At 43.1% G+C, this 20,561-nt stretch overlaps 2 protein-coding genes across 4 annotated transcripts; one reads left to right on the top strand and one right to left on the bottom strand.

The window, feature by feature from the left end:
- Positions 1-4,816: 4,816 nt before the first annotated feature.
- Hspe1 (heat shock protein family E (Hsp10) member 1) lies at positions 4,817-7,215 on the bottom strand. Its single transcript, XM_090354546.1, has 4 exons — positions 6,955-7,215; positions 6,341-6,505; positions 5,060-5,149; positions 4,817-4,979 (listed from the first exon to the last, which is right to left on the bottom strand). The coding sequence occupies exons 1-4, from the start codon at positions 6,955-6,957 to the stop codon at positions 4,929-4,931; spliced, it is 309 nt and encodes a 102-aa protein (XP_090210672.1). The 5' UTR covers positions 6,958-7,215; the 3' UTR covers positions 4,817-4,928.
- A 61-nt stretch (positions 7,216-7,276) lies between these two features.
- Positions 7,277-17,161, top strand: Hspd1 (heat shock protein family D (Hsp60) member 1). Of its 3 annotated transcripts, none has more exons than XM_090354543.1 (12): positions 7,277-7,385; positions 8,423-8,598; positions 9,754-10,006; positions 10,529-10,611; positions 11,727-11,822; positions 12,505-12,598; positions 13,206-13,374; positions 14,064-14,163; positions 15,237-15,482; positions 15,862-16,036; positions 16,255-16,433; positions 16,540-17,161. In XM_090354543.1, exons 2-12 carry the CDS (start codon positions 8,425-8,427, stop codon positions 16,690-16,692), a joined length of 1,722 nt encoding a protein of 573 aa, XP_090210669.1. In that variant the 5' UTR covers positions 7,277-7,385; positions 8,423-8,424; the 3' UTR covers positions 16,693-17,161. The 3 variants fall into 3 exon arrangements, with proteins under 3 accessions (XP_090210669.1, XP_090210668.1, XP_090210670.1); XM_090354542.1 differs by lacking the exon at positions 7,277-7,385 and adding an exon at positions 7,488-7,595; XM_090354544.1 differs by lacking the exon at positions 7,277-7,385 and adding an exon at positions 7,726-7,742.
- The last annotated feature ends 3,400 nt before the right edge of the window (positions 17,162-20,561 follow it).

The raw sequence follows: 20,561 nt of genomic DNA, 5'->3' as shown, positions 1-20,561 counted from the left end.
AGATCTGAGATCATAGTTCAAAGCCAGCCCCGGCACAAAAATCTGTGAGACTCTAATCTGCAATTAACCACAGAAAACCAGAAGTGGTGCTGTGACTCAAAGTGGTAGAGCACTAGCCTTGAGCTGAAGAGCTCAGGGACAGTGTCCAGGCCCAGAATTCAAGTCCCATGACTGACAAAAAAAAAGCCAAAAGTGACAGGTGCTGTGGCTCAAGTGGTCAAGCCTTAGCCTTAAGCACAGAGTTCAAACCCCAGGACCAGGAAAAAAAACTGAATAAATTTCCCAGATTATTCAGTAATTTCCTTTTGTGTAGATTGCGGATACCTACTTAAAGAACTCATTCTGATCTTTGGTGGGGAGAGAGGAGGGCATGTATGTTTGTATGTTACTGTTGGAACTCAGAGCCTACAGCTTGCTCCTTGCTCAGGGCTTGTGTTCTGTCATTTCAACTACACCCCCAGCCCACTTATTGCTAGTTATTTTAGAGATGGAATCACTGAAAACTTTACTGCCAAGACCCTTCTGATCTCAGCTTCCTAAATAATAGGATTATAGGCATAGACTAAGGGCATTCATCTCAGTATTCCTTTGTCTCTGAGTGTTAGTCCAGGGACTGGGGCACAGTTCAGCCTATCTAGAGAAAAAGATAGACAGGAAGGGGGGAGGGGGAGAAGAACTAAATGAGCAGACGTGAACTATAGAATCAAAATACCATTTCATTCTCCTTGAAAAGTGATGTATTTATTTTCATGATGATGTCAAACCTGGCCTTGTCCACAGAAAGAACCTTGTTCTTTAGAGATAGATGAAATGTTTCTACATCATAACCTTCACATTTTCACTGTTGCCAACCTTCAAATTATGACTTTCTTCCTCCAGCCAGAGGTACCAGGATAGCTGAGAAGCCCTTAGCACCCCCAGCCAGAGGCACTAGGATGGCTGAGAAGCCCCCAGGCAGGTGCTGACATGGCTCTGACTCAGTGTCCTTACTTAGGCTCAGCTACCTCATATCACTTTAAGACAAGGAAGTTTTATAACTGACCTTAATCTGGGAGGAAGAAGAAAATCTTAACAAGAGATTAGAAGTGAAATATGGATACTCATTGTAAACAAGCCATTTTGTCCTCACCGCCATCTTAATGCCTTAATAAGTAACAGGGACGTTTCACTCAGTTCTGAGAACTTAGATGGGACATAGGTCATTTTGAGAATGGCAGCTATGTCATAGGATTGTTAAGACTCCAGGAAATCCCTATCCTTTACCCGATTCCTAAGATTGTTGGATTCCGATAATCTACTCCTGATTGTCCCCACTAGTTAACTCTTACAAACCCTGACTGCTCCCCGGTTAACTCATAACTGGCTTGTTTTGCTTCTGTAAACATGCTTTGCTAATCTCCATACCTTGCAGCATCTGCCTTCATGTGGTTTTTGCCTTTATAAGTCTCAGTGCTAACTCCATTCCCCACTGCAGGTTCTTAGGGATACTTAGTCCACTTGCAGTCCCAGACTTCTAATAAGGACTCCCCATTCCACCTCAAAAAGTGTGGCTTCTCTGTCTTGCTGCTCCAGTTCCCATATACCAGAAGCAGGGTGTCAGTGGCTCACAACTGAAATGCTAGCTACTCAGGAAGCTTTGCTAAAAGTTCAAAACCAGTTAGGACAGGAAAGCCTGTCAAGACTTTTTTTCTTTTTGCCAGTCCTAGGGCTTGAACTCAGAGCCTGAGCACTGTCCTTGGGCATTCTCAAGGTTAGAGCTTTACCATTTGAACTACAACTCCAAATCCTGTCTTTTCTGTTTAGGTGGTACTGAGGAATCAAAGCCAGGGCTTCACATAGAAGTCAAGCACTTTACCACTAAACCACATTCCCAGCTCTATCTATGGCTGTTTCTCTGTTAAAGGATGAATGTTGGGCTGTCATTCAGTGATCAAGAGCTATAGGTAAAAGGCCCTCAGATCAACTGCCAGCACCAGCATAAGAAAAAAAAATTAAAAAGCACATACACATTCACATAGAAAGGAATCATTCCTTTTTCTCTCTATCCTCTTATAAAACCTAATGATTTTTTTGTGTGTGCTGGAGGGGGAAGGGGCTTAAACTTAGGGCCTGGGTGGGACCACTTTGAGCACAGCACCACTTCTGGTTTTCTGGTGAATTGGAGACAAAGGAGTTTTTGGCCTTTCCTGCCTGGGCTGGCTTTGAATTGATAACCTCAGATTTCAGCCTCCTGCATAGCTAGGATTACAGGCAGGCATGGGCCATCAGCACCTGGTTAGTATTTTTCAATACTTTAAATACTTTGGCTGAAATGTGGGGGATTTTTTTGTTTGTTTGTTAAGGACTGGGAATTGAACTTGGTATTTGATGCTTGCTTTTGCTTATTGGCTGCCAGTCTACTATTTTAGCCACACCTTGAACAGGTCATGTTAATTTAAAACTAGACACTGTTGGGCTGGGAGTTTGGCCTAGTGGTAGAATGCTTGCCTAGCATGCATGAAGACCGGGGTTCAATTTCTCGGTACCACATACACAGGAAAAAGCCAGAAGTGGTGCTGTAGCTCAAGTGGTAGAGCTTGAGCCTTGAGAAAGCCCAAGGACAGTGCTCAGGCCCTGAATTCATGCACCAGGACTGGCAAATTAAAACAAAAAAACTAGACACTGTTCTAAACAATGAAGTTACAATTAAGGGAAAGCACATAGTTAGCAGCACCTAAATTAAGTCTTTTTAGAGACTAGTTCCAAGAAATTTATAGGAGCCAGGAGCTAGCAGCTCATTCCTCTGATCACACTCAGAAGGCTGTTGTGACTCAGATCTGGATTTGAAGCTAGAATTGGGGCTGCGGCCTAAGTGGTAGAACACTAGCCTCAAGCAAAAAAGCCAGGGTCATACTTCTTGTGATATTATTCTAGTAGCCTTACTAAAGAAATTACTTTTCTGGAAGTAGAAAGGCATCTTCGTTTCCCCCAAAAAGTAGTTTTAGCGTATCTGTAAATCTTCTCTGGAGACTGAGATTTAAAGGGCTGTGGCTCAAGGCCAGCTCAACCACAAGTCAGCTAGATTGTATCTCAAAAATAACCTTCAGGGACTGGGAGTTTGGCCTAGTGGTAGAGTGCTTGCCTAGCCAGAAGTGGTGCTGAGGCTCAAGTGGTAGAGCTCTAGCCTTGAGAAAGTCCAAAGACAGTGCTCAGGCCCTGAGCTCAAGCCCAGGACTGTTTAAAAAAAACCAGCAAAGCCAGATGTGGACGTGGTGGCTCACGCCTGTAATCCTAGCTACTCAGGAGGCCGAGATCTGAGGATCAAGGTTCAAAGCCAGCCCAGGCACAAAAGGACCTGACTCTTATCTCCAATAAGCCTCTAGAGAAAACAGAAAGAGAGGCTTGGCTCAAGGGTAGGGTAGTAGCCTTGAGCTGAAGAGCTCAGGGACAACACCCAGGTCCAATTCAGCTCCACAACCCACAAAAAAAAAAAAAAAAAAAAAAAAAGGAAAAAAGAAAAAAATAACCAGCAAAATGTAGGGCTGAAAATATGGCTCAAGTGATCAGTGCTACAGAGCAAGGGGGAAGACCAGAGTTCAAGACTTTACAGCAAAGAAAATAAAAAAGCCTTGCTACTTGGCATTTAGGATAAGGGGAATGTGGAAATAAATTGAAATTAAGTTGCGTTGTATACCTTTTGTCAAGTGGAAAAGTAACAGGATAAAGGCAGGCCAGGTGTTGGTGATAAGCTCATAATCCTACTCTACTCTTTAAGTAGAGGAGCTGTGATTCAAGTGGTAGACTACAAGCCTTAGGTACAAAGGGCAGGACACCAGGTTCCGAGTTCAAGGCCCATAGCCACTTCACACAGGTAAAATTCCAATTGGATCTGTATTTATGGTTACGATATACGAGCACATTAGCTATGCTGCGTTCAAGCCACACAGCAAAGGTACACCAGAGACAATAATGTGCATAAACTTAAACACATTATTAGTATACAAGATTATTGATTGGAGATATGATCACTGCCACTTACTACTACAAATTTCAGTTTCATTCAAACCATGGAAAGCGGACAATTTATAGCCCAGTGGAAGTGTCTGCCTAGCATAGAAGAGGACTTGTCTTTAGTCTAAGCACTATAAGCAAAACAAAAAACATGTATTTTGTTTATGTGGTACCAAGGAATCGAATCCAGGGTTTCATGCATGTTAGGCAAGCAAACTACCACTCAGCCACATTCCCAGCCCCAGAACACATATTTTAACACCTAAAATGGACTGCTCAATCAACACGAATTGGCATTAACCCTTGTGCTACAAAAGATGACAGCAGCACATTAAGTTCTTGAGGCTAACCATCAATATACACAATGTGCCTAGAAAGTGAAGGATAAGCTATTACTCCTATCATTTGTGTTGGATTTTCCCCCCTGCCAAATTATGTAGTTTTAAAAGCAGAACATGTCCAGTTTAGGAAGTAACTTTTTTTTTTTTTGCAATACATAGAGAAAAGACTATAGTAGCATAGGACTGTGATGCACTACAAATTTAAGTTTTAGTAGCTTGACTTTCTTCAAGGCTCAACATATCCCAGGCTGGTTTACCACAACCTGAGCCTTGCCACTAGCCCTGCTTTTTGATGGTTATTTTGCTGATTTCAGCCTTCAGAGTAAACACAAAACACAAGCACTGAACTTGAAAGGGTAAACTACAGAACTCTAAAACCAGCTTAATTCACTAAATAAAGACTAACCATTCATTTACATGTTTTATTTGAAAATGTTTATACCAGAACAGTGAAATTAAAATTTAGAGACAATGGATATCATTACTTTAGTTACTATCAGTTTATTATAAAAGGGAGATGTGGAAATTATTTACATGATGAAAGATCTCAGAACTTGCATGGAATGGGCAGCTTCACATGCCACTTCAGTGGTGTATTCACTCTACATACTTTCCAAGAATGTCACCATCCCTAAATAAGAAATAGTCCTGCAAAAAGAGAAACTGCTAGTCAGTAAAATTTAATAGCAAGTATTGTACTTCTTTTTCAAATTATGACATTCACATACCTTGTCATCTAGAACTACTTTGGTGCCTCCATATTCCGGGAGAAGAACTTTATCACCCACTTTCACACTCACTGGCTGAATTTCTCCATCCTTAAGAATGTAAAACTCTGTATTAGCAAAAAGGGATAGTTTACCAGATAATTAACTTTTAAATGGCTATGACAAAAAAAAGGCATATAGATGAGGGGTAGGGAGGGGGGAGGGGAAATGGGGACCACGACATGTGAAAGGGTATCAATGTGTGGTAATTAAGGCGCCATTTATCTAGCAAATACCATGTAACCCTTCTATTAATTACAATAAAAAATATATATAAAAAAGGGCATATGCTTACTAAAATCTAGTACGTGAAAAAGGCACCTGATTGGTGGTTAACTGACAGTATTAGAAATAAAAACAGTGGACTGAATTAAAACCTGACTTTTCATAGTTGTTTTACAAAGCAGGCCTATTAAAATGACTTTCTCAAACAAGAACAAGATTTGTGTTCAGATTTTAATACATGCACTTAACTCTACAATAGCTCCTGACTGTAACTGTCCCTCTTAGAAGAGGTTAACCGAAACAACTTTCACATTCTACACCAAATATACAATAGATGATTTATCTTGATTGACAACTTTAGAGGCTGAGGGCCTTACTAGGTGGACAACGGCCACTCTAACTTGTGCCTTCCATGTGTGAGCGCATGTTGGTACAAAGGCTTGAACTCTGGACGCTAACCCCCCCTTCCCCCCCCAGTTCTTGTGTTGAAGGTTTGTAGTGCTCTACCACTTGAACTACAGCTACACTTCCCGAATTTTGTGCTTAACTGGAGAGTGAGTCTCAGTGACTTAAGCTGACTTACAGAGACATGAGCCACAAGTGCCTGGCTCAGACCACGCCTTTATTAGATACGGCAGAAAGAAACCCCTAGCAATTTCGTTAAGAGGTTAAACCAACAATCCAAGGCTGTCCTCTCTTAACTCATACCTCAGTCTCCCGAGTGCTAGGAAAACTCCACCTAACCAAGCTTTTCCATAAGCTGCTTTTATTTGAAGCATAATCTTTATGCCAATTAATAACCAATGTCAATGTTCTGGAAATCTTTACACAAAGAAAGAAAATTGTGTAATTTTGAAATCATTCTTAAAGTGTGATCAGCGGTGAGAGGTTATCTTGAAAAGAACACCCGTGGGCCTACTTGACAAGGCCACTTTTAATTACTTGGGGCTTCCTACTGCGAATTTTCCTTCCGCTTTTAAGTACTGGAAGAATTACTTCCACTGTAGCCCAATTTACCTTTCCTTTAGCGCCCGATCCCACGGCCACTACTGTGGCTTGCAATACTTTCCCTTGAGACTTTTCTGGAAGCATGATGCCTCCTTTGGTTACAGTTTCAGCTGCACTCCTTTCGACCAGCACTCGGTCAAACAGAGGAAGAAACTTCCTAAATGCTTGTCCAGCCTGCAATGAGAGAACATGCAGAACTTAATGGCCAAGGGGAAATGCCACCGCGTGCTTGCCTCACAGCCTCTGGCTTCCTTTAGGAAACACAGGTTGACACGTTCCACTTCCTGAGCCGTTCCCCTGGATCTGTTAGGGGGTCCTAGACCAACAGGCCGCTTTTCAGGGCAACCTTAGCGGATCCCAAGGTCAACCGTGTTTCCTTCTCAGGTTTTCCGGTAGGTTCTGAATCCTCGGGGAGGACTCGTCTCTGTGCCCGGGGTCACGCTCCCTCCCTCCTTGAGCCCTCGCACACCCAGCCTGGCCGGCAGTGGCCGGCCGCACCGGCTCGCATGGACGGACGCCTGTCCATGACCGGTGCCCCACACCCCTCACCAGGCCTTTTTGTGAGCCGCCGGAGCTCCCCGTGCCGGGCCGAATCGCAGGCCTCCGGGCCACGAGGAACTCACCATGACTCCCGCGGTCGCTCCTCGGACTCTGCTCTCAAGCCGACGCTGCAAGGAGAGACCCGCAACCGGGCTGGGAGACACGTGAAAAGGCCGCCCACCGCGCAGGCGCGCTCACGCGGCCCCGCCCCGCCCCTCCGCGCGAGAGAGGGCGGAAAGGCCAACGCGCTCGGCGATTGGTCCCGAGGACTTCGCGCGGGGCGATTACGCGGGCGCCGAAGGACGGAAGGAAAGTAAGTTCTTTCTAGGCTTTTCTAGGCAGCCCGCAAAGGTGAAAGCGCGACCGTTCCGGTCCCTTCCGGAAGTGACGCAATTTGACCCTTAACCCGTGGACGAGCGCGGCGCCTGCAGGAAAGTTCTGGAACGGAGCGCGGCCCAGGAACTAGCTTAGGCCGGCGAGAGAGGACTGAGGCCCCGGGCCGGGAAGTGCGCGGGTACGGAGGGGGCGGGGCTCCCGCGGGGCATGCCGATTGCCGGGCCCGGCCGCGTTGAGGGGGCGGGGCCGCCTGCGCACGCGGCCGCGGGGCGGGGGAGCGACGGAGGGAGGGGACACGGGCTCATTGCCGTGTGCGCCTGGCGCCCCGTCCCTCACTCGCCGCCGACGGCCTGCCTCTCCGCGTGCGCTCCCGCCCGACGCCCCGCAGGTACGCGGCCGCCCCGCGCCGCCCAGCTCCAGGACTCGCGAGCCTGGGGCGGGCCTTCTCTCCGCGCAGTGCGGCCCGTTCCGGCGAGAAGCGGGGCCGCCCGGCGGCTCTGCAGGCCCGACACGCGGCGCCAGGCCTCGCCGCGCGGTACGGGGGCTCGTCTCTCGTGCGGCGTGGACGCGGGCCCCGGCCGGGCGCGGGCCAGGGAGCGAGCGGGGCTACGGGATCGTCTCGGGGTTGGAGCCGCTCGAGCGGGCGGGTGCCATCCCACCGCGGCAGAGTGCGGGGCAGCGGGGCGGGGCGGGGGGGGATCTCTTCGCCGGCGGCGTGGCGGCGCCTCCACGCGTGACCTTGCTCGGGGCGTCTTGAGCAGACACGTGGGGTTGCGGGCCGGGCCCCGGGTCCGCCGCCCTGTTGGCTGCTCTGGTGCAGTATCCCCATGCGGAGGCGCGGGGACACCGGCTGAGCCGGGGTTTTGCACAGACTCGGGTGGCGATCACCGCGTTTTCGGGGAGGGGGGTGTTCTGTTGGAACTGGCCGGTGAAAGATTAACTCGCTGGGGGCGGCAGGGGCCGATGGCCCCGGGCAGGCGTTGCCCGTGGTGTGTGCTAGGGTTGCGCACGAGCCCGGCCTGGGGCGCCCTCTTTAGCTCGGCGCTTGAGAGCTGGGGCTAGGAAGCTGCGGCGCGGAGCGCGGCCCGGGCGCCCGGGTTGGCGAAGGTCAGCCAGGCTCCCATCGAACATCACATGTGTCCGGACAGGTTGACATGTTTGCAGCGATTTCCGGATAATGGCAGTAGTGACCACGTCATTGTTTCCTTTCCCCAGAAATGCTTCGTTTACCCACCGTCCTTCGTCAGATGAGACCCGTGTCCAGGGCACTGGCCCCTCATCTCACTCGGGCCTATGCCAAGGACGTAAAATTCGGTGCAGATGCCCGGGCTTTAATGCTTCAAGGTGTAGACCTCTTAGCCGATGCTGTAGCCGTTACAATGGGGCCAAAGGTATAGTATTCTCTCCTTTTTTTTTTTTATCTCCAAAATTTAGAGTAAAGATGTATAAAGCTTTCTGAATGTAGGCACGCTGCTGTGGAACAATATTTGTATCAACTTTTAACTTAAACAAAAATGGCCATAGCTCCCTTGGTAAATGGGTGGACGGTTTTGTCCAATGTGATGTAATTGGGAAGTAACTGAGCTAAAGTTGATTGTTAAGCTTCAGATGAAAGTAATCTTAAATTTTGGAGCCTTTCCCAATAGTTAATGCCATGAATGGAAAACGAAACTCTAACTGCTGGTATACACAGAAATGATCGTTTCAGATCGGCAGTCGGGCCTAGAGGTAGGGTGCTTGCACAAAGACCCGGGTTCGATTCCTCAGTACCACATACGTAGAAAAAAGCCAGAAGTGCTGTGGTTCAAGTGGTAGAGCTTTAGAAAGCCCAAGATTGGCAAAAGAAAGAGAAACATTTTAGATTGTGCACAAAAATAAAAGTTTTTGGGGGAGGAAAGGGGGCGTGTTGCCGTGCCTGAGCACTGTCCTTGGCATTTTTCCTCAAGGCTAGCACTCTGCCACTTGAGCCACAGCACCACTTCCAGCTTTTCTATGTATGCCGAGGAATCGAACCCGGGTCTTCGAGCATGCTAGGCAAGCACTCTGTCAATGTTACTATTTTGCACACAGCACATTTTGCACAGTTCAGCAGTAGAAAGCGTGGCTCAAATCCAAAAGTTGCCGGTACTGTTAGTGCCATGATTGAAGTTTCATTTGAATGAACTTGGAAGACCATTACCTGTTTTTGCCTCAATGGTCAGTGTTAGTAGGGAATTATAGACAAATCATTACGTTGAATGATAGCAAGCAGATACTTAGCATAGCTTAAGTATAAATGGTGTGAAGAATATTCTGGAAATTGGTGCTTTTGTGCTCATCATAAGATGGCATCTTTTAGTTCTTAGTAGTTTGTCCTCCATAATACCTCGTTCAATGTAGAAGAGGTCATTTTGTCTGTAAACAAATTATGCTGGTGAGCTTGCACTTGACATTCATGTTGCAGGACTGATTAAAATGGTACAGCTTAGGATGAGGCTTTCAAGTGGGTGTTTTAATAACACTGATTTTTATCACCTTTTTTTTTTTTCTTTTCTCTACTATTAAAGGGAAGAACAGTGATTATTGAACAGAGTTGGGGAAGTCCCAAAGTAACAAAAGATGGTGTTACTGTTGCCAAGTCAATTGATTTAAAGGATAAATATAAAAATATTGGAGCAAAACTTGTTCAGGATGTTGCCAACAACACAAATGAAGAGGCTGGGGATGGTACCACCACTGCTACTGTTCTGGCTCGCTCCATTGCCAAGGAAGGCTTTGAGAAGATTAGCAAAGGTGCTAATCCAGTGGAAATCAGGAGAGGTAAGGGTATCAATTACTCATGTTGAAAGTAAGAGAAGAATATCTGTGTTTTGTGTCAACCAGGGTAAGATGTTAGAGGTGATTGGGTGATGCCAAATTATGGATAATTTATAGAGGGTAAATTATAAATAGTGGGATTATTAAAGGTATGGACAGCCATGATTTTCTTGATTTATTTTTTTCCAGTGCTGGGTTTCAGCTCCTGTTTGAGGTTTTTCTGAGTAATTTTTATTAGAGATGGATCTTACATACAGACTTTCTTGACAGGGCTGGCTTCAAACCACAGTCTTCAGAACTTAGCCTCCTGAATAGCTAAGATGAAAGGCTTGAACCACTGGTGCTGGATGGCTCTCTTGATTTAAAATTCATGTTTCAGTATATGTAGTTTAGCATTTGTTGGAAAAAATCAGCAGGGATATATAAGCTGTATAGACCTAATGAAAATACATTGTAAATTTTAAAATTTCAACTCAATCCGAAAGATGAGAATGTGTATTGTAATGGACTGTGTTCTTGAACTAGGTGTTATGTTAGCTGTCGATGCAGTCATTGCTGAACTTAAGCAGCAGTCTAAACCTGTAACAACTCCTGAAGAAATTGCTCAGGTAAAGATGTAATAAATTTTAAATTATTCTAATAATAAGGAAGTGGCAGAGTTCTAACTAACCTTGAGGATAAGAGCTTAGGCGCAGTGCCCAATTCCCAAGTGCAAGCCCCATGGTTGACAAAAGAAAAGAAAATGCTCAATTGTCAGCACTAAGTGGAAGCATTTTTTGTTTGTTTGAAAGGAATTCAGTGATCAAAATTTTTCCTTTTAGTTCTGCATGACTAGATTTGTTTTTTTTTCTTCTTTTTTTTTTATTGTAATTAATAAAAGGGTTACATGATATTTGCCAGATAGAAGGTGCATTAATTCACATACATTGATACCCTTTCACATGTCTTGGTACCCATTACCCTCCCCCCTAAACCCCCCACCCGTCTTGGTTTTCCCCCCTTCCCTATCAAATTTCAAATATCCAAATACAAATAAATTCAATTTATCAGATAACAAAGTGAGACACTATACCAATATGAAATAACCAAGGGACAGCAAAAGAGATGAGAGACAACATACTACATTAAGGACAACAATCATTCATTATATGGCTTTTGTTTTACTATCCTGGAGGTCCTTTCAATTAGCTTCACATTATATGTCCTTATGTATCAAGATTTTGCTCTATTGCAAATCTGCATGACTAGATTTGTATATCTGCAAAGATTATCTTTGTCATTGTCAAGTTCTTTCCACTCCACTTCAGACTCGTCTGCATGTGCTAAGCCAGCGCCTTTAATTGTGATAAACGCCTGACTGAATATACATAGTTTTTGTCAGTTTTACCATTTGTTGAGGTAAAAAACAAAGTTCATTTTCTTGATGGTTTGTCTAAGAATAGCTGTGTGTATGTTTTAGTTCTTCAAAGTGAGTTAGCCAAATGCTTATTAGTTGAAAAGACTTGAGAGGCTATGGGTGAGGCTCCGTGGTATTATATGTACTTGCTTAGCATTTATGGAGCATTTATGGATCTGTATGCCACAAGGGAGAAAACATGTATAGCATTAGAACTATCACCATAAATTTCTCTTTCTCTGACAGTTTCAGCTCAGAAGTTAGTCTGAAAAATAAATGACCACTAACCTTACACATTTAAGCTTGAAGACTAATTGTTTGTTTCAGGTTGCTACAATTTCTGCAAATGGAGACAAAGAAATCGGCAATATCATTTCTGATGCAATGAAAAAAGTAGGAAGAAAGGGTGTCATCACTGTAAAGGCAAGTACACTTTTATTTATTTAATTTATTTTTTTGACTTACTTGATTCTCCTACCTCAGCTTCTAATACCACTAATATTCAAGTGCTTGCTACTACACCTAGCTGGCAAGGGGTTTTTCTTGTTGTTTTTTCACTTTTTTTTTTCTTCCCAGTCCTGGGCTTTAACTTCAGAGCCTGAGCACTGTCCTTGGGCTTTCTCAAGACTAGAGCTCTACCACTTGAGCGACAGCACCACTTCCGGCTTTTTTCTGTGTATGTGGTACTGAGGAGTTGAATTAGGTCTTAGTGCATGCTAGGCAAGCACTCTATCACTAGGCCAAACTCCTGGCCACCATATTTTTTTTTCCTATGGGCATTAGTTGTACAATAACGTGCTGCGTGGCAGCATTATCCCATATGTGTATGGTGTCACCACAAGTGTGTTTTTAGTGAAACTGAGATAGCTCTCAGTATGTTAAGGAAAGATTTGTGTTTGTTTCTTTCTCACAATTGTATACTGGCTGGGTTTGGTTTTTTTTAGAATGAATCCATGTAATTCTTGGAAACTTTACTAAGTAGAATTGGTTCCTTTGAAGCATTTAAATGCCAGTTCAAGAACCTTGTGACCTAAGTAACCTAGTTTTTTTGTTTTTAATTGAGTATAAGTCCAAACTTAGTTGATTCTTGAAATTTATTTCATAGGATGGAAAAACACTGAATGATGAATTGGAAATTATTGAAGGAATGAAATTTGATCGAGGATATATTTCTCCGTATTTTATTAATACATCAAAAGGTAAGAACAGATCAGTATATGAAAAATTGTTAGTGTGTGTTAAGCATAATCATACATTTCTGAGGAAAATTTGTGTGTTCTACCACTTGAGCCACAGTGCCACTTCCCGGCTTTTTCTGTTTATGTGGCTTCACACATGCTAGGCCAGCACTTTTTTTGGTAGATCATGGGGCTTGAACTCTGGGCCTGGGTGCTGTCTCTGGGCTCAAGGCTACCATCCTACCCCTTGAGCCATAGCCCCACTTCCTGTTTTCTAGTGGTTAATTGGAGTCTCAGGGCTTTTTGGTACAGGGCTGGCTTTAAACTGCAGTCCTCACATCTCAGGCTCCTCAGTTACTAGGATTATTTTTTTTTATTGTTGGTCTTGGAGCTTGAAGTCTGGGCATTCTGCCACTTAAGTCATAGCCCCACTTGTGGCTTCTTGGTGAGAAAATAAGAGAATCATGGTCTCTGCCACAGCTGGCTTAAAACCACCATCCTCAGATCTCACCTGTGTAGCTAGGATTACAGGCCACCAGCACCCAGCTAGCTGAGTTTACTTTTTAGTTTATTGAAGCATCATTGAAATGGTTTTTTCTCAATATGCTTTGAAATGCTGTTTTTGCAGGTCAAAAGTGTGAATTCCAGGATGCCTATGTTCTCTTAAGTGAAAAGAAAATTTCAAGTGTTCAGTCCATTGTACCTGCTCTTGAAATTGCCAATGCTCACCGTAAGCCTTTGGTCATAATTGCCGAAGATGTTGATGGAGAAGCTCTGAGTACACTGGTTTTAAATAGGTATTGTTAGCTTACATTTCTAGGTATTTGTATTAGTAGATGTCAGTATTTATTGCCAGTCCTGAGGTTTGATGAACTCAGGGCCTAGGCTCTGTTCCTGAGATTCCTTTTGCTCAAGACTAGCACTCTACACTTTGAGCCACAGCACAACTTCCAGTTTTCTGGTAGTTAATTGGAGATGAGTCTTACAGACTTCTATACCCCATCTGGCTTTGAATTTCACTCTTCAAATCTCAACTTCATGACCAGTGCCAAGCTGTTTTTTGAGAACCTTTTAGGCATTTTTATGGTTAATGCAAGTGTTTGCCTTATATAGTATAAAGGAATGAATTTAATTTTGTAAGAACAAAGTTAAATGCATTCCTTAGAACAAAATTAAATTGAGCATATTAGATGCTAGATCAGTAATACTTGAATATTTAGCAATTTTGGTTGTTTTCAATCATGGGACTTGACCTCTGGGAGCTCAAGGCTACTGTCCTACCCCTTGAGCCACAGCCCCACTTCCCATTTTTCAGATAAGAGTCCTTTTGTGCCCAGGCTGGCTTTGAACCTTGATCCTCAGATCTCAGCCTCCTGAGTAGGTCAGCCTCTTTATCTCCTGAGACATAAATAGTGTCAGAGTTTGAAGATAACTAAATTAGGCATTTTTACTCCATTTAAATCTTACCATTAACTATTATTAACAGGCTCAAAGTTGGACTTCAGGTTGTAGCAGTCAAAGCTCCAGGTTTTGGTGACAACAGAAAGAACCAGCTTAAAGATATGGCTATTGCAACTGGTGGTGCAGTAAGTAAAACTTCTGTGATTTTTTTGTTTGTTTGTTTACTGCATAGAATCTTAAACGCATAATGAATGTACGTTCGTGTGGGTAATGTTTTTGTTGGGTATTTACTTTGGGGGGGTGTCTATCATGTGGCTTTAACTCTGGTCTTGGGCACAGCCCTTGACTGAGCTCTTCATCTCAAGGCTAGCGCTCTCCCACTTGAGGTCACAGCACCACTTCTGGTTTTTGGCAGTTTAATCGGAAATAAAAGAGTCTGGATTTAAATCAGGATCCTCAGATCTTACCCTTCTGTGTGGCTTGGATTACAGGCAGGAGCTACAATGACTGTGTGTGCACGCACACCCTGGTCCTTAGCCTTGATTGAACTTAGGGCCCAGAAATCATGTACAATTTTATGAGGCTTAAGATCAAATGATAATGCTAACCATTGCCCTTATGTATTTCTTTTGTAAATAATACTAGTTGTTACCATGTTCTTCTGGACTGGCAGTGATACTAAAATGTCTTGGTAAATACAGTATTAGGCATCTGGTTTTGTTTTGGTCATGGGGCTTGAACTCTGGGCCTAGGTGCTGTCCCTGAGCTCTTCAGTTCAAGGCTACCACTCTACCCTTTGAGCCACTGCCCCACTTCCAGTTTTCTAGTGATTAATCAGATAAGTATCATGTGGTTAGCACCCACTCTAGTTTTGAATGATGATCCTCCGATCTCAGGCTCCTGAGTAGCTAGGATTACAGACGTGAGCCACCCAGCTGGCTAATATTGAACAATTTATCTTATTAAAATGTCTATTAGGGCCAGGAGTTTGGCCTAGTGGTAGAGTGCTTGCCTAGCATACACAAAGACCAAGGTTTAATTCCTCGGTACCACATACACAGGTACCACATACACAGAAAAGTGGTGCTGTGGCTCAAGTGGTAGAGTACTAGCCTTGAGAAAGCCCAAGGACAATGGTCAGGTCCTGAGTCCAAGCCCCAGGACTGGCAAAAAAAAAAATCTGTTATGCATTAGTAATGAAACTTAGTATAATGGGTAGCACTTGATCTCTGACCGAAAACTTTGAAAATGTTTGTAGGTATTTGGAGAAGAGGGATTGACGCTGAACCTTGAAGATGTTCAGCCGCATGACTTAGGAAAAGTTGGGGAGGTCATTGTGACCAAAGATGATGCCATGCTTTTGAAAGGAAAAGGTGACAAAGCTCAAATTGAAAAGCGTATTCAAGAAATCATTGAACAGCTGGACATCACAACTAGTGAATATGAAAAGGAAAAACTGAATGAACGACTGGCAAAACTTTCAGATGGAGTAGCTGTCCTAAAGGTAAAATTTATTGTTATGGATAAGCTGTTTCTGTGGTAGTCCTGTAAACTAGTACATGGAGTTCAGCATGAAAGGGGATTGAACTCTGGTTCTTAACCTAGTAAGCCCTGCATTGTTTGCACCAAGTCCCGTCTACCACTGAGCTATGCTCCCAACTCTTTCTTAAACTGTAGATGAAGTTGTGGGTTGGGTTGTTTGGGGAAGAAAAGGTGGTATTAAGACATCAGTTTGAGGTAGCCATTTTGTATGATGCTACATTTTATAGCATTTATTGGATCATGTAAATCATTGCCAGAATAGTTAACCCTTTTTCAGTTCTTTGGCAGTGAGTATATTTAATGTTGAAGGCCATACTAACTGGAATTACATTAATCTTCAGGTTGGTGGGACAAGTGATGTTGAGGTGAATGAAAAGAAAGACAGAGTTACAGATGCCTTGAATGCTACAAGAGCAGCCGTTGAAGAAGGCATTGTTCTAGGGGGTGGCTGTGCTCTGCTGCGATGCATTCCTGCCTTGGACAAATTGACACCTGCTAACGAAGATCAAAAAATTGGTAAGAAAAAGTTCTGGTTTTCTAGTTCTGGGGCTTGAAGTTGGAGCCTGGGCACTATCCTTGAGCTTTCTCAAGATTAGTGGCCTATACATTAGCCATAGTACCACTTCTAACTTTTTGCTTGTTAGGCAAGCACTTTAGAACATGGACACACACTCTGCCCTAAAAGTTACTTTATAGAACTGAAATAAATGTGCTAAAATTAATTTTCTTTGTAGGTATAGAAATTATTAAAAGAACACTCAAAATTCCTGCAATGACCATTGCTAAGAATGCAGGTGTTGAAGGATCTTTGATAGTTGAGAAAATTCTTCAGAGCTCCTCAGAAGTTGGTTATGATGCTATGGGTGGAGATTTTGTGAATATGGTTGAAAAGGGAATCATTGATCCAACAAAGGTAAATAGTAGTTCCTAAAGCCTTTTAATAACCCTAAAGGGTGAGATTTTCAGTGTGTTGCTCATTTTACTAAGTGAATAAAATGCTTCATTAAATCTTTTTCTAGGTCGTACGAACAGCTCTATTGGATGCTGCTGGTGTGGCTTCTCTGTTGACTACAGCCGAAGTTGTAGTCACAGAAATTCCTAAAGAAGAGAAGGATCCCGCAATGGGTGGAATGGGTGGAATGGGAGGTGGTATGGGAGGTGGCATGTTCTAATTCCCAAAGTAGTGCTTTACCATTATTGATGAACTGTGACAGGAAGCCCAAGGGAGGGTTCCTCACCAATAACTTCAGAGAAGTCGGTTGATGAATATGACTGGAGAGAAGGCTGGCTGATAAAATCACTATAACCATCAGTTACTGGTTTCAGTTGACAATATGTAATGGTTTACTGCTGTCCATTGTCCATGCCTACAAATAATTTATTTTGTATTTTTGAATAAAAGACATTTGTACATTCCTGATACTGGGTGCAAGAGCCATGTACCAATGTACTGCTTTCAGCTCCAATCACTGAGGCATTTCTACTACTATTCTGTTAAAATCAGGATTTTAGTGCTTGCCATTACCAGATGAGAAGTTCAGAAGCAGCCTTTCTGCAGAGAGTAAGAATAATTGTGTATAAAGTAGAGAGAAATCAAATTATGTGACAAACTTTGTGTAATAAAAATTTGTTTTAAAGTTAGTATTTGTCAGGTTTTTTTCCATGACCTAAAGACCGTGCAATTAAAAGGTAGAGTCTTCAAGTCACTTTTATGTCTCTATTAAACAACTTGCCTTGTTACAAAAGGTGGGAGGAGGAGCATACTATAAAATATTTCATCTGCTTTATTATTTTTTAGTCAGTCAAGAGACTTGAACTCTGGGCACTGTCCCAAGTTCTTCAGCTCAAGGCTACTGCCTTACCCCTTGAGCTACAGCACTACTTCCAGTCTTTTGGTAATTAATTGGAGATAAGAGTCTCACGAACATAGTGGTACTCAGGCTGGCTTTGAGCCTCCTGAGTAGGATTACAAGCTTGAAGCACCAGCACCCAGCTGTGTTTATTTTTTATTACTTAGGCTTTTCTGTTTTGTTTTTTTCCCTCATGGGGCTTGAGTTCCAAGGCTAGCACTTTTATAAATCATACTTCCATTTCTGTTTTTTTTCTGGTGGTTAATGAGTCTGCTGCCCGGGCTGCCTTTGAACCATGATCTTCAGATTTTAACCTAGATTATGGGTGAACCACTGGCATGTGATGTGTTTCTGTTTGTCTTCCCCTTCCCTTCCTCATCTGCAGTACCTTTTGTGGGGGGGGGGGGTGAGGGGGTCGTCCTGGCACTTGTCCCTGAGCTCTTCAGCTCAAGGCTACTGCCCAACCCTTGAGCCAAGCTCCACTTTCCCATTTTCTAGAGGTTAATTGGAAATAAGAATCTCAGGTTCTTTTGAACCTTGATCCTCAGATCTCAGCTTCCTGAGTAGCTAGAATTATGAGTGTGAGCCACCATGCTTGGCTTCTTAACCATTCTGATTGTGATTTTTTTTTTTTTTTTTTTTTTTTTTTTTTTTTTGCCAGTCCTGGGCTTGAGCTCAGGGCCTGAGCACTGTCCTTGGACTTTCTCAAGGCTAGAGCTCTACCACTTGAGCCTCAGCACCATTTCCAGCTTTTTTCTATGTATATGGTACCAAGGAATTGAACCCAGGTCTTCGTGCATGCGAGGCAAGCACTCTACCACTAGGCCAAACTCCTGGGCCCCATGAATTTATTTTTATGGGCACTTATTTGTGGGAAAGAGATGAAAAGGAATCCAACTGCTCTCAAAAATCAAGAGGTAGACAATATCTTATTTCTGAAAAGTATGCTTTACCAAGTAATGACAAAATGTTTGCGTCTATAGACGGAATATAGCCAGGCACCAGTGGCTCACACCTATAATTAGCTATTCAGGCTGCTTAAGATCTGAAGATTGAACTATCCCAGGGAAGAAAGGTCCACAAGACTTGTTACTGCCAAAAAATGACCAAAAAGCCAAAACTGAGCTGTGACTCAAATAGAGGACTGGCCTTGAGCACCAAAGTTAAAGATGGAACCCAGACTTGAGTTCAAGCCTCGGGAAAAACAAAAGATGGTAGCCTACCACTGGTAGCTCATCCCTGTAATCCTAACTACTCAAGAAGACAAAATTTGAATATCACAGTTCAAAGTTGGCCCAATCAGTAAAGTGCATGAGACTCAGTTCTACCAGAGAAGCAAAGGGGGAACTGGCTCAAGTGGTAACCACTAGCATTGACCAGCACCATGCCCCGAGTTCAAGCCCAAGACTGACATGAAAAAGGAGTCTAGGTAGTTACCAAATTAGTTAAGATGAAAGAAGCTAGTGACTACAGCCTAGGAAACAAGATCCCTTGAGGAAACCCACTCAAGACTTATCCAATCATAGCAAAACCACAGGGTGGGAATGGCCTTATTGTGAAGGCAAAATTTCATTATCTTTCTAGGAAGGATAGAACTGAACAAAGGTTGACCCTTATAAAAACTTCCAGAATATGTTGTAACAAATATATGAGCCTGAAAGGGTGAGAGTGGAGGAAGGGAGAAGCAAACACTGATCAGACAACTTTTAGCCTTACTCATGGAAATATATCTGAATGAGCTTGAAAACAAAGGGGAAAGGAACACTAAATCATAAAGTCATAACTGCATTTCAAGAAAGTTTGGAAAAATAGAAGCCTCCATTGTAAATGAGTTAGTCCCAGCTGGACTGAGGCTTTATGAAGACCCAAAAAACCTCAAAAGCAAGTTTGGGGGCATCTTCCTACTCAAACAGCAGCAGTTCTGGTCTGATGACTTTTAAAACTGGGTGAGAAGTGCAAGACTATCAATGCTGAAGTAGTCAATGAAGCCAAGTATTTAAAGAAAATACAAAATTGAAAATCTGAATTTGTATGCCTTAAAAATAAACACAGGGCCAGGAGTTTGGCCTAATGGTAAAGTGCCTAGCATGCATGAAGACCTGGGTTCGATTCCTCGGTACCATATACATAGAAAAAGCCCAAAGTGGCACTGTGGCTCAAGTGGTAGAGCTCTGGCCTTGAGAAAACCCAAGCAGTGCTCAGGCCCTGATCTCAAGTCCAGGACTGGCAAATAAAACACACACACACACACACACACTCTTGGTACCATATACATAAAAAAGGCAGAAGCAGTTTGGTGGCTCAAGTGGAAAGCCCAAGGTCAGTGCTCAGGCCCTGTGCTCAAGCCCCAGGAGTGGCAAAAAAAAAAAAGTCATAGCATGTAACAGAAATATGTTCAATGCCAGTGGTTCACACCTCTATTTTTTTCTATGAAAAAAATACACATGGCACATACATGTATGTATATATACCTATATATGTTCAAGCCATATGTGTGTTGTACATACATATGGAAATACCAGGGATCAACCCAGAGCCTTGAGCCTACAGAATGTTAGGAAATGAAATGCCAGTCAAGTGCCAGTGGCTCACATGGCTATGGCTTGGGAGATATGTTTGAGGCCAGCCTGGGCAGAAATGCTGTTAGGTGCAATCTATAAAATAACCAGAAAAAAGCCTGATTGGTGGTATGGTATAAGAGGTAGAGAGCTAATCTAGTAAGCATGAGTCCTTGAGTTCAAAAACCAATACCATCAAAAAACAGGAAATACCAATTCTGTCAATTTAAAGAAATATTGAAACAATGTAAGACGTCAATAAAAATAAACAACTTTATTAAGCTAGTGCTTTGGTCTTTACATTGATTTGCTTTAAAAAAATAGCTTGGAACTTACTGACAGTGAGTATATACAATAAACAGAACATAGGGAGGGCATAATATTGAAGACCTAATGACGCTATTGTGGTAAGCAAAACTTGACATGTAATTAGCATTATTAAAAGAGAAGCTCAAGTACTTGGGAGGATGTTGTGAACTCTTAGAAAAATAACTTAGCTCTGAACCATTTACCAGACAAAAACCAAACCAAACAAGAAAAGATCCACAACAAAACACTATCTAGAAACTGACTTCAGGCTGGGAGTTTGGCCTAGTGGTTAAAGTGCTTGCCTAGCATGCATGAAGACCCGGG

The sequence above is a fragment of the Megascapheus bottae genome, chromosome 21, assembly GCF_031878675.1.
Source record: "Megascapheus bottae isolate mThoBot1 chromosome 21, mThoBot2.hap1, whole genome shotgun sequence".
Taxonomy (NCBI): Eukaryota; Metazoa; Chordata; class Mammalia; order Rodentia; family Geomyidae; genus Megascapheus; species Megascapheus bottae.
Note: the sequence above shows the minus strand (reverse complement) of the source record. Positions and strands in the feature narration are given on the sequence as shown.